Source organism: Octodon degus, unplaced genomic scaffold (genome assembly GCF_000260255.1).
Source record: "Octodon degus isolate 3935 unplaced genomic scaffold, OctDeg1.0 scaffold00543, whole genome shotgun sequence".
In the NCBI taxonomy this organism is placed as follows: domain Eukaryota; kingdom Metazoa; phylum Chordata; class Mammalia; order Rodentia; family Octodontidae; genus Octodon; species Octodon degus.
The window spans coordinates 58,666-73,989 of NW_004525119.1; the positions used below are offsets into that span (position 1 = coordinate 58,666).

The following is a 15,324-nucleotide window of genomic DNA, read 5'->3' on the forward strand; positions in this document are numbered from 1 at the left end:
TCTATTTTTCCTCGAGATAGTTTGATAGTTGGAGCACTAGAGATTACTAGATTGTAAGTGAAGTATTTTTACTTTTTTATTCCATATCAATTTTATATGCAACAAAAAGATTATATGCTTAAGTCTGTGTCCCAAATAGACTTTTTAAGTTTGTCAACCCAATCTTCTTCCAGAGACAAATAAAAATAAAACCAGCTATATTCATCAACTATACATATTAAAATTTTTCATTTATGAGAAAAATATATACGCACAATGTATCAGTTCATCTTATGTTTACAAATTTGGTTCATTTTCAGGGACTGCCATTTCTTAATTGTATGAACACAATAGATACTCAGCAGGAATTTTTATCCTAATGGACAAAAATGTCTCATGCAACTTTTTTCTTGTATTTTTTAGAAGATGCTCCATTTTTACATTTAACTTTGGTTGATCCTTTTTAGTCCTTTTGCTCAATATTTTGAACATTTCCTTTTATTTTTCTTTTGGTAGTTTTTGAGCTTCTCTGTTTTGTTTTCGCCTCTCAAATTCTTGCTTCTTAACAACATGCTTAGCTTGTAAATGCTCATATTCTTCTTGTGATTTTTGACTGGATGTTTTTATTTTTCTTTTCTTGGGAACAGTGATAGGACTCAGTGTTGCTACATCATTCTTCTGGCTGAGGCAGATGATCTTGGTCTTCACCCAAAGTACCATCAATTCTACACTGTTCTTCAGGAAAAAGCTGGTTAACATTTTTATCTGAAAAAGGCCGATAAGCTTTTCTTTTAGTTGCTTCTTGAGTCTTTCCCCTTAAGTTAAACAGAGATGCTTCAAGAGATCTGGATACTGACCTGTGAATTGGGATTCCTGACATGTTCTAGTCCTGGTTTCCTTCCATAGCAATTTCTTATAATTTTGCCTAATATTCAATTTTCTCTTTAAGTCCCTGCAAAATATGAAGACAAAATTAAAAAAATAAAAATAATATTTGAAAAATATGAATAAACAATTGCATAATTTTACACAGAATTTAAGAAATCTAATATTATACAGCAAAATGTCCTGTGACATTTTGTTTCCTGTCTCTTGTTTCCATTTATTGACCCCTTTTTTTCTTAAACATTTACTTGAGAGACGGTATGGCAGTAATTGGTATGTCATAACAAGCAGTATGTATTTAGAAGAACAGAATGTCAGGCATTCCAAGGATGACCCTACCATTATACATTGCTATCTTCAGTGCAGCTGCTTAGTTCACAGTTATCAGCATATATAATTAGTCAAGGTGAGAATCCGACTAATTAAATGCTAGTTTCAAAAACACGCTGCAGATTCTCAGGATCCTTGTCTTACCCATCTTGTGCATATAAATGTATATTTTTGCCCCTGTCATCTTTCCCAGCTTTTCTCCTTGTCCTCCCCTCATTGTCCAATCCTCAAGTTCTCACTTTCCTTTCAATTGTGTTATTCCTTTCTATGTGTATTTCTTCTTTTGAGTTCTTATACTTGGGAGATCATATGATATTTACACATGTGGGTCTGGATTATTTCACTTATGAGTATATCTTCAAGTGGTATCCACTGAAGTATAAAGGCTTCAAGTTTATCATTCTTTATAGATGAGTTGAATAAAAATTGAATAAAAATACCATATCTTTTTCATCCATTCCTCAGGTGATGGGCATCTTGGTTGATTCCAAAATTTGGCTATCACAATTGTGCTGCTATAAACATAGGTATACATATATCACTATGATGTGATGTCTTCAATTCCTCTGGGAAAATTCCCAATAGGGGGATAGCTGACTTGAATGGAATTTCCAGTCCTAGTTTTTTAAGGAGTCTCCACACTGATTTGCATACCTGTTGCACCAGTCTACATTCCACCCAGCAGTGGATAAGGGTTCCTTTTTCCCAACAGCCTCTCCAACATTTGTCATTGATTGATTTCTTTATGATAGCCAGTCTCTGTGGGGTGAGATGTCATCTCAGTGTTGTTTTAATTTACATCTCATGGATGGCTAGGGCTGTGGAGCATTTTTGCATATATTTATGAGCCTCTTTAATTTTGTCTTCTGAGAAGTGTGTGTGTTCATCTCGGATGCCCATTTTTGGTTTGGGTGTTTAAATTTTGGACCCCCAGTGGTGTTTAGCTCTTTATAAGTTCTAGAGAGAAGACCTTTGTCTGAGTGCTTATTAGTCAAGATTTTTTCTGAAATTCGTAGGCTGTTTTCACTTTGTTGGTAATTTCTTTTGATGTGCAAAACCTTTTCAATAAGAGGAGGTACCAGTTGTGAATTTTGTCAAGTATTACCTATGCGATTTGATTTTTGTTCATGAACTCTTTGCCTGCCCCTACATCTTCAAGAGTTCCTCATACTTTCTCTTCCAAGAGATTTAGTGTTTCTGTTTTAATATTTAGATCATTAATCCACATTGACTTTAGCTTAGTGCATGGTGATAGATCTGGGTCAAGTTTTAGTTTGTGGTATGTAGAGAGCCAGTTTCTCCAGCACCATTTGTTAAAGAGGCTATCTTTCTTCCATTATGCATGTTTGGCCCCTTTATCAAAGATCAGGTGGCTGAGTGTGTTTGTAGAGGCCTCTGCATCTTCTATTCTATTCCATTCATTCTCAGGTCTATTTTTTGCCAGTACTATGTTGATTTTATCACAGTAGCTTTGTAGTATAATTTCAAGTCAGGAATTGTAATGACTCCTGCCTTGTCTGTGTTGCCCTAGATTGCATTTGCCTTTCTAGGTCATTTCTGATTCCAAATAAATTTTAGGAAGGATTTCTCTAGGTCTGATAGGTATGTTAGTGGCAGTCTGATAGGGAGTGCATTAAATTGGTACAGCAATTTTGGTAGTACCAATTATGGCCATCTTAACAACGTTGGTTCTTCCTATCAAGGAGCAGGGAATATTTTTCCATTTTCTGATATCCTCTACTCTCTCTTCTTTTTAAAGTACCATAATTTTCCTTGAAATAATCTTTAACTACTTTAGTTAGATGAATTCCAAGGTATTTCATTTTCCAAGGTGCTATTGTAAAAGATATTGTTTCTCTAATTTTCCTCTTGGTGTGTTTGTTTTCTGTGTAGAGGAATGCTATTGACTGTTGGGTATTGACTTTGTATCCTGCTATGCTACTCATCTGTGTATCAATTCTACTAGCTTCTTGGTGCAGGTTTTGGATCTTCTAAGTAAAGTATCATGTCATCTTCAAATAATGATAATTTAACTTTTTATTTACCTATTCTTATTCCTTTTATTTCTCCCTCTTGTCTAATGGTTCTAGCTAATGATTCCAGAACAATATTGAATAGGAAGGGTGATTTAAATTTTCCCTAAGTATTTATTTCATTTAGTGGCCATTGTGAGGTGGATTTGATGTATTTTTAGTTTAGATTATTCACCATTATTTTTTTTAATTTTTTAATGAATACAAGTAGTTAAAAAAAGAGAAAGAGAGGGCTTGCCAGATATCTCAGTTGTTGAAAGCACTGCATGGGCAAATACATCGAGATGCACAGCACACTGGTTCAATCTCCAGCTCCACCAGGTGCAGCAAACCCACCCTTAAGGCACCCTGGACTAGCCAAAAAAAATCCTTGTCCAATTTATTTGTTTTTTTAATAATTTTATTGAGAAACAAATAGCAATGAGATGGTTTCAAAACCGATTAGAAGGACAGTTTCAATAATTAATACATAGCATATTGTTGTCCTCATAGTGGTTATTCACTGCACAAGATGCAGACATGATATCCTGTTCAAACAGTATTAGTACAAATATTTCTTCTCATTGAATTAAAAGAGTAGCTTTATAGTAGCTGTTTATCTATCCTAACTATTTGGCATATACAGATACAAAATGGTACTTCATTTCTATACCCTCTTCTGTTTAGTTTTCTCAGAGATGGGTATTCCATTGCCATTTAAATATTGTAGGTTAGTGAATAGAGCAAAATAATTGAATATAGTCCAGTAGTCCATAATAGCAGTGAATTATCCATAGGACTGGCAATTTCAGAAGTTGTTGACTTGACCCTTTTACAGCTCAGCATATTAATATGGCTTTACTTTTTATGCTTCATTTTTATATTTTTCTGTTGGATGGTTAAAACCAAGATAAAGCAAGACCCATATCACAAGAAATGTAGCTTTTGTACCTAATATGTTCAGTCAAATCTCCTCAGGATTTATCCTGAAACCTTGCAGTACAGTGTGTAGATCCTTTGTGAGTGTCAGCCATGTGTATGAGTCACTGCGATTGCAATGAAAAGAAAGGACATTCTCTCCAATCCAAGAAGCAGGATCCAAAGACAGAGAGGTAAGCAGGAATGTTAAGAACATTATTAACACATTTACATCTATTTGTACTACATACAATTACAGGATGTGCACCTAAAGTCACAGCATTTAGTGCTAATGTTTTTAGTTAAGGATAAAGACCAATAAGTTGAGGCATATTTTTCTCAATAAAATTTGTTTTAATTACTTTACATTCTGCTTAACCAACAGAGTCCAAAATATTGGTACTTCTATAATAGCTCCTATTCATTTTGAAATACTATCTTTCAATGATAAAGGACTTTCTATTCATTTGAAATAAAATTACTTTAGATAAAATTTAGATAATTCATATACAAAGCATCAAAGTATAAAATTTTGTTTCACCTGTTTCAAACATCTATTAAGAACTTTAGCTGCTTCCTTTTTTGTGGCATAATGCCAAGATAATTTTATTAGTCAAATGAAGTTAACACATTTTCATTTTTAACTAAGGACAATTTACTTCCAGTTAGTCATTTGCAGTTTCTCCCTTATTGTCTGGTTTACCAAAAATGCAAGTTGCCCAAGGCTGCTGCTCAGCCGATCACTGACAAGTTTTAAATGACAGGGACATTCAGACTACCACAAAAGTCATGCATGTGCATCTATGTGTGTTCTTGAAACTACATTGCAGAACAAGGAACTCTTAACTGAAATTTCTACTCCATTGTCAGCCTTCTGATGTCCTATAGTTCATATAACCTACAGAGTAATTTGCTGAAGAATAATGTTTGCGCATTTTTCTTTTGCTTTGTTGCTTTGACATTGTCTCATAATAAATTCCATGTGTTCGTTATTTGTGTCAACAGAAACAGTAGAAAACAGCAACCCCAAGGCCCACTGACTGTGCTGTCAAATCTCTCACCACTTCCTTCCCATCCAAAGGTGACAATAATCCTTTCAGGAAAGAGCTTCTTGCCTTTTCTTTATAAAGCAAGTTGATTTTATTTGAACACAATTTAAGTGTATATGTAAATGTAGTAACTACATTTCTTTGCATTTTGAACATCAAGTATACAGATTCACATGTAGTATTTGTCCAACATTGGCTTTATAATATGCAGCTATGATATTGTATCTTATTGTATCTTCTTATTCATCTCACTCCTGAAGGTTATTTCACTTTCTATAACCAAACTATGGTCTCTTTATGTCAATTTTGCATATATATGGCTATTGTTACAGCTCATGTTTAGATGTCCTGCCAAAGCCTCTTGTGGGGTACTTTTCAAGAGGTGGCTGGATGTATAGTGTGTGATGCTGTATTTTCAGTACCTTTATTATTTTGAATAGAAAACAGAACAAAAATAAATGCATAAAACAGAACAACAACAAAAAAGAAAGAAACAATACAAAATTTAATTGAACAAAGTAATAGGAATTCAACAATAGGTGCAATATTGCATGATGCTATCTTCAATTAATTGTTTAGGTTACCAGATGTAGACTGAAAAAAATGGTTTATAAATAAAACAACAAAAAGAAAAGCTATCAGAAATTTAAAAGTAAAAAAGAAGGAATAAACAGATGTAAGCATTAACTGTTCCCTTCAAAAGATCAGCAGAAATCAGCAATACAGTTACCCAAACTATCCTGCATATATACATAAATATGTGTTTCCTCCTTCTTTCTTCTGTGCTTTTCCTCATCTCAGGTATTCCTTCCCAAATTGAACAAATTCCTTTTCTTTCACAATAGTTGATGTACATTTCAGATTTTATTTAATCTTTCATCATTAGAGAATAGAGCAGTTATTGATTTTGTGTCTGGCTAAGGGTATCAGCTTGACTTTTTAATTACTCTCCTAGTGTATTGAATCATTTCTCCTGTTCTTTTGAAGCTTGGTGGATTTCTTTTAAAATGCTGTTATGGGTTTCCAATGCGACTTTGCACACACTTCTAATTAGTTCCTAGTGCCTTGCTGGCACTTAGACTGAGGCCTTGGTTTCTTGAAAGCTTGCAGTGCTTGTTGGTTTTGCCATAATCTGGGAATTCATTGTTTTGGTTCATTCCAGTCCTCATAATTGATACTTAGCTGTCTGTCTCTCATTCCAGAAAATAGAGTAGACTTTTTACTTTACAACTGGTAGTCACACCTATGATTTGGCTCTGAAGGATACCTTGGGCCCACATTTATCACAAGCCCACTGTTGGTGTGGTATCTTTGCTTTATGACTAGAAGGTGATCTAAGTCTAGGCTTGTCTCAAAACTACCAGTGGTATATATTTCATTTGGGAGACCTACATAGTACAGCCTGTCCCTGTAAGTCTGCATTAGGGGTGAGGGTCAGGCCAAATATCTGCTGCAAATTTTCTGGCCTGTGGTGTGGAACTCTAGGACTTTGACATATGTGTACAATCCTTGTGAAGAGAATATCCACAGGATTCTATGAAGAACATCTGACCATGAAGTCTGCAGTCCTCTGACATGCTCTGAGTTCATAGTCCACTGGGAAACTGTAGCACTGGGATAAGGTATGTCTGGATCTGTCAAAGCTGTTCTGATAGCTCTCTGTAAACAAGGGTCTGAGGCTTGCAGTCACTAGAATCAATTCATGGTTAAGAATTCCATCCTGGAACTAAGATAAAGCAATTCTTTATCCAGTGGATGGTGTTTTGCTCCATGCTCTGCTCTCTGAGGTTGAAGTGGGGTTCATGCAGGCAGTCACAACCCTCCCGAAGTTGACATGAGCCTTGATTCCATCTGGGTCTCACAGCAACAAGTACCTGCTATGTCATGGAGTGCAACCACACCAGGGCTTTAGTCCACAGCAATGCAGTCCAAAAATGTTCATCACAGAGTGGACAGGGACATGTGGGGTTTTACAGCATGGATTCAAAGAACTGTACTTAAAAGTACTGGTCTAGAGATCTCTGCCTTGCCTGAGGTTAGGAAAGTTGTGGTCCCAATGACTCTTGGATAGTAAAGTGGGCCTCACCTGACTTTCCCAGATGCAGGCACTTGTGCAATCTTCAGTTTGGACAATTTCCTTTCCCATGTCAAGGGTGATAATGATGTAGGCCACTGGTAGCAAGGTCTTTGCCTGTGCTTGGGCAAGTCTAGAGGCCTTCTCTATGATCTTTCGCCTGAGAATATGCATCCCTGTCTTCCTTCTGAGGATGCCAATAAGAACGCTAATGCAATGCAAATTCCTATGGTAACTCTTATACTTGCTTCCCAACACATGGTATTTTACATTTGCTTCCAAAGTGGAAAGGGTTGTGTTAACTATTTGAGCCTGCATGCCTGACACACTTCCATTGGTCTGTCTTGACTATAGTTTTAGAGCAGACATTATTGTTTGTGCCTGTACTTATTGTCACTGAGAGGCCTGATAGTGGCTTTCAAGTGTTAAGAGTGGACTTATTTCTTTCTGCTTTCCTCAAACATGCAACTTGGGGATGATGTGAAAATCTCTTTACCTCCTAAAATATAGAATTTACTACATGTTTACAAGATTTATTTTTTGGCAGAAATTATTCGGAACAGATGCATGACAGTGAACCTTGAGTCATTACAACAGTGACTCAGCCCACTGACATGATCACCTGACATAAACCTCTGTTCAAACTCAGAACCCCTTGAATAAAGTAAATGTCCCATCTTGGGGAAATGCCATAGGATGCTACCATAAAGGTTATAATGTAACCTAGGTTATACTTCTTTAATGTACCTTTCCTTATCATACAACACCTAGGAACTGTGGTCTCTCACCAGCTTTCTGTGGTATTATACTGATATCATTTAGTCATTTTCCAATAAAGAACCTTGAATTATGCCATAATTCACTTTTAAGAGGTGCCTACATAACATACAAAATTATCCAATGTCCAGGCTCCAGTCTTTTCCTCCCAGGAAATTTAATGGTATGTCAATCAACTCATAACCAGTATCCAGTAGTGCCACAAAACGTGATTTTTTGTCAATATGTTGTTACCCTGATAGGAGACCATAAGTACAGGAAAGAAAGTAGAACAAGTTACAGTATAACCTTTATGGCAGCATCCTGTGGTCTCAAAGACATACCAAACAGATCATGAGGCTCCTTTATTTAAAAACTATTTAATTGGTGTGCTTTTCATATACATGATGATCAAATATGTTATAGGGAGTTTGTACATAATATATCTTAATTCTTCATTTTTCCTCCATTCCCATACCTCCCCTCAAAGTTTACATCTATTACATGAGAAATTAAATCTGGAATCCTAATCTAATGAGACAACATCAAGAAATTCCTCTTGATTCTGGCATGTATCAAGACATTTGATTGCTACCTCAGGTCCCTAACAAAATAACACTTAAGACAGACACTCTCATGGTGGGTGAGCTGATCTTACACCATCAATCATGGTAATATTACAATATTCTTAAAACTTTTAATCCTTTTCTTAATATTTGGTCCTGGGTGACTCATCATTTATAGCCGACTTGTTGCAGACTCTCTTTTTGCTTCTGCGGTTGTCAGCTGTCCAAACAGAACCTTGTATCACTCACTGAGGTACAAAATTTAAGAAACTTTGCAGAATGAATGCATTAATTAATTAATTTGACTTGTTCTCATGTTATGCTTTTTCTCTCACTATCCCACACTCTTAATGAACATCACTGCTTAATAAGTGGATACCTGGATTTCTGTCTATGCAAATTATAAAAGTCTTGTTCTTTGGAGGATAGTGCACTGATTCATGGATAACATTTCAAACCAAGTTTAATTACAGATAAAGAAGAAAAGAGATGTATTTGCAGCATTGTCTTGTGTAGCTCTGAAGTGTTACTAAATGCTTCTGAGGAGAGACAGTACAGTGGTTCCTCACTCGGTTCATGAGCTTAATTTCTTCCAGAACTCTTGAAAAGATGGCCAGTATCATGTTTCTCACCTGATGCAGAATTACAAACAAACAAGCAAAAAATGGAAGCATCCTCTGGTTCAAGTGACTAAACACGTGTCTAATTTTTTTCCAAAGTTGCCACTTTAGTGGGGCTCTTGTTGGTCCCTTACAGAAGTAATCACCTTGGATCAGAGTCCAATTTTAAAGATTTGTTTTCTAATTTGATTAAAACAAAGCACTTTGACTGGAGTTGGAGATGTCTCTATCACTCACAAAGATTCATATTTCTCTGTGTTCAATTGTATCATTTCCCTCAGTCATCCAGGGATTGAAACAGTGAGGTTATTTCCATCACAGACCAAAAATTTGAATAAACAGAATATACTAATAAAGCTAGCATCCAGTTGAGCTTCCTGGTCCTTACAGATCCTTACAGATCAGAAACACATCTGTCCTGTTTCTTTGTTTAGTCTCTGTTTAAATACCTTCTTGGTTTTCATGGCAACCCCAATGGAATGCTGTAGTTGTTGACTCAACAAATCAAGGAATAATTGATTTGTTTCCTTTTTGAGAGGATTCTTCTTTGTAATTATCTCTGTTTTCCTCTGTATGTCTTTTATGTTTATAACATCTTAACAGTTGTGGAGAAAAACTGAAGGAGGCACAGCATCTTAACAACTGTAGGGAAGACTAAACTAGAGCTTCTTTCACTAGGATAAAACTAACCCATTGAGAGATTCCACCTCCAACAGGATCAGTACTGCAATCTGAGCTCACCAATGCTTTTAATTACTCAACTTCCTCTACAGAATGTAACTATCTGGGGAACAGTTTCTGTCACTACATGTAAGCAAGCATCATCTCCATGGAGTTTGAGTGGGATGTTATCATAAAAGTGACAGGTGAAAGAAAAACATGAGGGGATCTGGTTGAGACAGTGTATGAGACAATGGGCAGCAGGGCCATCTGAGCAACATGAAGTGAATCCCAGGTACCCAGTCCTGGGAGCCTTCTCAAGAGGAGCTGAGGACCTCTCTTCTCCAATGGAACACTGACTTTATTTTCCTTCAGCTAATAACACAGGGGTGCTGATATTTTTTGAGCTGCTCTCAAGGCTTTGTTTTGTGTTCCTGTGCAAAGATTTTATTTTTTTCAATGGTACTAATCTTCAACAATTTCACTTATCTTGGGAAAAACTTAATGCACATTTAACTTTAGGGTGAAAGCTTCAGGTTTTTTCTTTGTTGAACGTTTTTGTTTTGTTTTTTTATACCAATTTCTCACTATGTGTAACTCTAAAAGGAGTTAGCAGCATCCACGCCACTGTCTTAATTTCTAGTACCTTTCTTCACAAGATCAGTCTATTAACCTTGATCTCAACCTTAAAGGCTTCTTCATACATGAGAAGTAATATTTTATTCCTATTTTTTACTACAGTGTCGCTGTCAGCACAGCCTTTTTTCCTAGGTAAAGCCTGCTGATAATAACATTCACTGTCCACATTGCCAATCACATTCTGGTCTCAGCAGTGAGGAGCATTACTTGTTAGCTCTCTGCTAAGGCATGCTACAGTGTCTCTGGCTTTCATTTCCAAAGCTTTCCCAATACTGCCTTGAAACCAACTCCAAAGACATCCAAAATACACACTGGAGTATAATTAAAGAAATAAAAACTCTTCTGTTACTGTTTATTCAAACTATGTCATAGGCTCAGCATAGAGGAAAAGGCTAATTTTTTTCATGGTTTCAAAAGACTGCTCATTCACACTTAGCTGCATGCAAAGATCTAATAGCTAAAGATGATCTGGAAGATCAAGGCTCAATGCACAGCCCTGGGAGGTAGGCAGAGGGCACCAGCAGAACTAAAGCAGCCAGGTCTGTTCCTCAAGCTCAGGCCACAGTGGCCCATCAGAACACACCCCAAAGTGTTCCCTCTAATGCCCTAGGTTGATTTCAAGCCAATCATGACCATAATTAAGCTTAAGCATTGCAGACAATACACAGTTTCTGGAAAGAGATGGCCATCAATGTCACATGTAAACTCACAAGGATGATAGTAATCATGTTTACAACTTTTGGACAGATGAACCATGTACAATATGCCAAACAAAATTCTTCTCTAAAAGATGGTAAGGACCATACTGGATTACTCATTCCTTCATCACCTGACCTAGTAATCATGGGAGCAGAGACTGTGGTCTGAAAAATCAGTCATACCATGGATCCCGACTCAGAACAATGTGTATTTTGAGAACAAGCCTACTGTCAGTGCTGTTATAGAATAAGATGATCATAACAGCAGTTCTTCCTTTTGAGTTCTCATACACATTACTGTTTAACATTAACATATTTTATTTTTTATTTTATGTGTAAAGTAAAACATACTTTTATAAAAATAACAGAGAATAGCAATAGTAAATATACTGAACGTTTTACCTTTAAAATAGGTAATCAGTATACAAAATATTTACACATTATTATTGTAACTCTCCAATGAACCTATTTTGAAATTGTTGTATTGCTAATAAAATTCTTTCTCTTTAAAATAAAATAAAAACATATGGGCTTGTAAGAGTCTCCAAGTTATATTAGCTCAAAGATTTATTTTCAATGAACTAAGAAAAATTACAGCATTTTTTTTATGAAAAGGAAAGTCTATGAATCTACTGATATAGATGAGCATAGAAAAACTAATTTGTTATTAGGTAGAATTTTCCAAATATACAAAGAGTGCTTCTGTGTTACATCATCTAAGTTTCTCTGCAAATCAATACAAAATCTATGAAAGATGCTATGTTTCTATATGGCCTGTAAGTATTGCTTTCAGGAATAAAATTAAAAAGTTTTCCTTTTTAACCTCCCATCTTTAAAAATCAATGTTGGGTTCAAAATGCATTTATTTGGCACCTGGTAGAATTTTCTTACCAAAAGAACTTCTAATAGCATTTTTTATCTGAGCATTTCTCAAAGAATAGATCAAAGGGTTTAGCATGGGAGTTATCATGGTGTAGAAAACAGCAATTGCTTTATCAATGGGTAGAGTTGTTGGGGGTCTCATGTACACAAACATGCAAGGCACAAAGAACAAAACAACCACCGTAATGTGGGAGACACAGGTGGAGAGGGCTTTCTGCCTGCCCTCCCCACTGTGGGTCTTTAAGGAGAAGAGAATGGACACATAGGAGACCAAAAGAAGCAGGAAATTTAACAGACAGATGAAGCCACTGTTTGCAGCAACAAAGAATCCCAGAGTGTGCGTGTCGGTGCAGGCCAGCTGGAGCAGAGGGTTGAGGTCACACATGAAGTGATCTATGAAATTCGGGCCACAGAATGGGAGTGGCAGGATGAAGAGGATCTGTATGGCTCCATGAAGAAAACCACCCACCCAGGACACCCCCACGAGCAGGCTGCACAATCTCCAGTTCATGATGGTTGCATAATGCAAGGGCTTGCAGATGGCCACATAGCGGTCATAGGCCATCACAGTCAACAGGATGACCTCAGCACCACCTATGAAATGTTCTGCAAAGACTTGAGTCATACATGCACTGAACAGGCTGATCTTCTTTTCATGCAGTGAATCTGCAATCAGTTTTGGATTATTGACTGAGGAGTAGCAGGCATCAATAAAGGAGAGATGAGCCAAGAAAAAGTACATGGGGGACTTCCGTAATGGGCTGACGATGATGATGAGAAGGATGAGCAAATTACCTACCATGGAGACAAGGTAGATGAACAAAAATGCAGTGAATATGATTTTCTGCATCCTTGGGTTTTCTGTGAGCCCCAGTAGAACAAATTCAGTCACATTGTTTCTAATTGCCATGTTCTCAATAGTGAAATTCACTATATTACATGCAAAATCTTAACACATCCTTGAATTCCTTAAATCTTCATCCTTGGAAATAATAAATGTTTCTTTCAGTAATTGTATGATTTTTCTGTTTTGGTTTTTGATTTGGTTCTTGTTTCTGAGTTAAAATAAAGAAGTACAAATTCTTGTGCATTACTCAAATTTTCTCTGAGTAAATATATTAATGAGCAACACAACACAGAAGGCCAATTCATTGTGCTTAATGGACATGATTAAGAGCCCAGGCTGAAATAATGTCTTAAATATAATGACAGCTATGACTGTTATAGCAAATAAGGAAGGACAACATAGGTATTGATGCAAAGGACACTATTATCCTTTATTACTAAGAAATTAGGTCTGAGGAAAGATAGCTGAGAAAATCAGTTGATAAAGAATTTGAAGAACAGAAAATCTTGAATAGTACTCTCAGAAATATCTTCCTTTCTCATGTATCTGTCAGAGTAAGGCATAGTGACAGCAAGAAGCTAAGGGCAGGCACCTCTATTTTCCAACTGTGTAATGGTTCATGTAAATAGTGTTAGAGCCATAGTGAGGGGAATGCAATGAAAGTATAAGAGAGCTATTGTAAAATAATTGTAATACCTTCTATTAAATCAAATATACTTTTAATATTAAATGCTATAATAAAAACTTTCACCGTATGATGCACATCATGGTATCAACTCACTGTCCCACAATATTCCCTTCATACTATGTGGTTGGCATTATTTAGTCTACCTTACAGATAGAGGAAAACTCTGAGACTAATTCATACTGTTAGAATGACAATGGCATTATTAACTAACACCTACTGAGCATGTCATGCATTCTACAGACATTTATTTGCTTAATCCCCACTAAAAGTACACAATCTGCTTAACACTGCCTGTTTTAGTTTACTCCCTATCCTTAAGTTATTTTACTTGTAAGAGATGACCAGCGATGTCTAGTGTTCCTGTTTTACGTGATATAGCTGATATATAGCAATGACCACCTAGTAGTTTTTATTTTATATTTTGGCCTCCGTTTATTGACTTATATTTTTCTTTAAATTCCTTATCTTAGCCTGGATGGCTCGTCATACCATATGAGGGCAAACAAAGGTAATGTATTCTTATTAAATATGACCAAAGTGATTGCTATTATATCCACACTTCTTCAAAAGTGAATTTGGTGTTCTACATGAACAAGGGATGATAGATTTCAATTCCCAATAGTTAAGAAAATGAATCCTATCCTGTCCCTTAGTTTATTTTGTGAACCCGGATTTTTCTAGGTTATTTTAAAACATTTGATAGAGTGGTGAATTAAGTATGTTTAAGTGTGAGAAAAGTTTGGAGTCTTAAATTGTAGTCATTGTTCTTCCACTCAGAATTTCTTTCACCTGCGTGTATCTTCTGGCACTTTCCACACCTATGTCATCAGTCTGATTGAGAATATTTAATTTCCTTTCATATGTAAATTTATTCTTATGTGAAAACATAAAAGATATGCCCAAGAACAAACTTATTTCTGTACCTTGCATGCATTCAACAAAGAAACAGAAATGACAGTTTGAACAATAAAAAAAAAAATTATTATGTCATTAGCTCAGGAGAAATCTTCACTGTCCAATATTTACAGAAGCCACAAGGACTTTTCTTAGCAGTTGTAAAGAAATAGTTATCCATATTATTGCTTGAATGAAATATTAATATAGTGTATCAATATTAAGTTAGGTATTCCTAACATAAATTATATAATAATTATAATAGTAATGTAAATAGAACATCATTTTGTTAGTGATTGGATAGGTAACTAGAGAAATTCATTGCATAGATAGCCGTAACACACAGGGAGAGGAAACATTGTCTCAGTTTTTCACAAAGAGCAAATTGGTCAAGCAATGACCATGACTTATCCACATGGCTGACACTGACAGAAAATCTACAAACTGCTGTACAGTGTTTCAGGGTAAGTCCTGCAGGTATTTTACTGAACTTGTGAGATTCAAAAGTTACATTTCTTAGTATATAGGTCTTGCTATATCTTGGTCTTAACCATCCAGCAGAAAAGTACAAAAATGAAGCATAAAAAGTAAAGCCATATTAATATGCTGAGCTGTAAAAGGCTGAAGTCAAAAACTTCTAACATTGTGAGTCCTGCAGATAGCCCACTACTATTATGGACTACAGGACTATATTGGATTACTTTGTTGAATTCACACACCTACAATATTTAAGCTGCAAAGCAATACCCATCTCTCACAAAAGTAAACAAAAAGGGGGGATATAAATGAAGGATCATTTTGTAGTGATAAATATACATATATATATA

At 35.8% G+C, this 15,324-nt stretch overlaps 1 protein-coding gene and 1 pseudogene across 1 annotated transcript; both read right to left on the reverse strand.

Moving 5' to 3' along the window:
• Nucleotides 1-312: 312 nt before the first annotated feature.
• LOC101572550 lies at nt 313-918 on the reverse strand (annotated as a pseudogene).
• An 11,130-nt stretch (nt 919-12,048) lies between these two features.
• Nucleotides 12,049-12,993, reverse strand: LOC101572948 (olfactory receptor 4C13-like). The gene has a single exon (XM_012513388.2). The coding sequence runs from the start codon at nt 12,976-12,978 to the stop codon at nt 12,049-12,051; it is 930 nt and encodes a 309-aa protein (XP_012368842.1). The 5' UTR covers nt 12,979-12,993.
• Between the last annotated feature and the right edge of the window lie 2,331 nt (nt 12,994-15,324).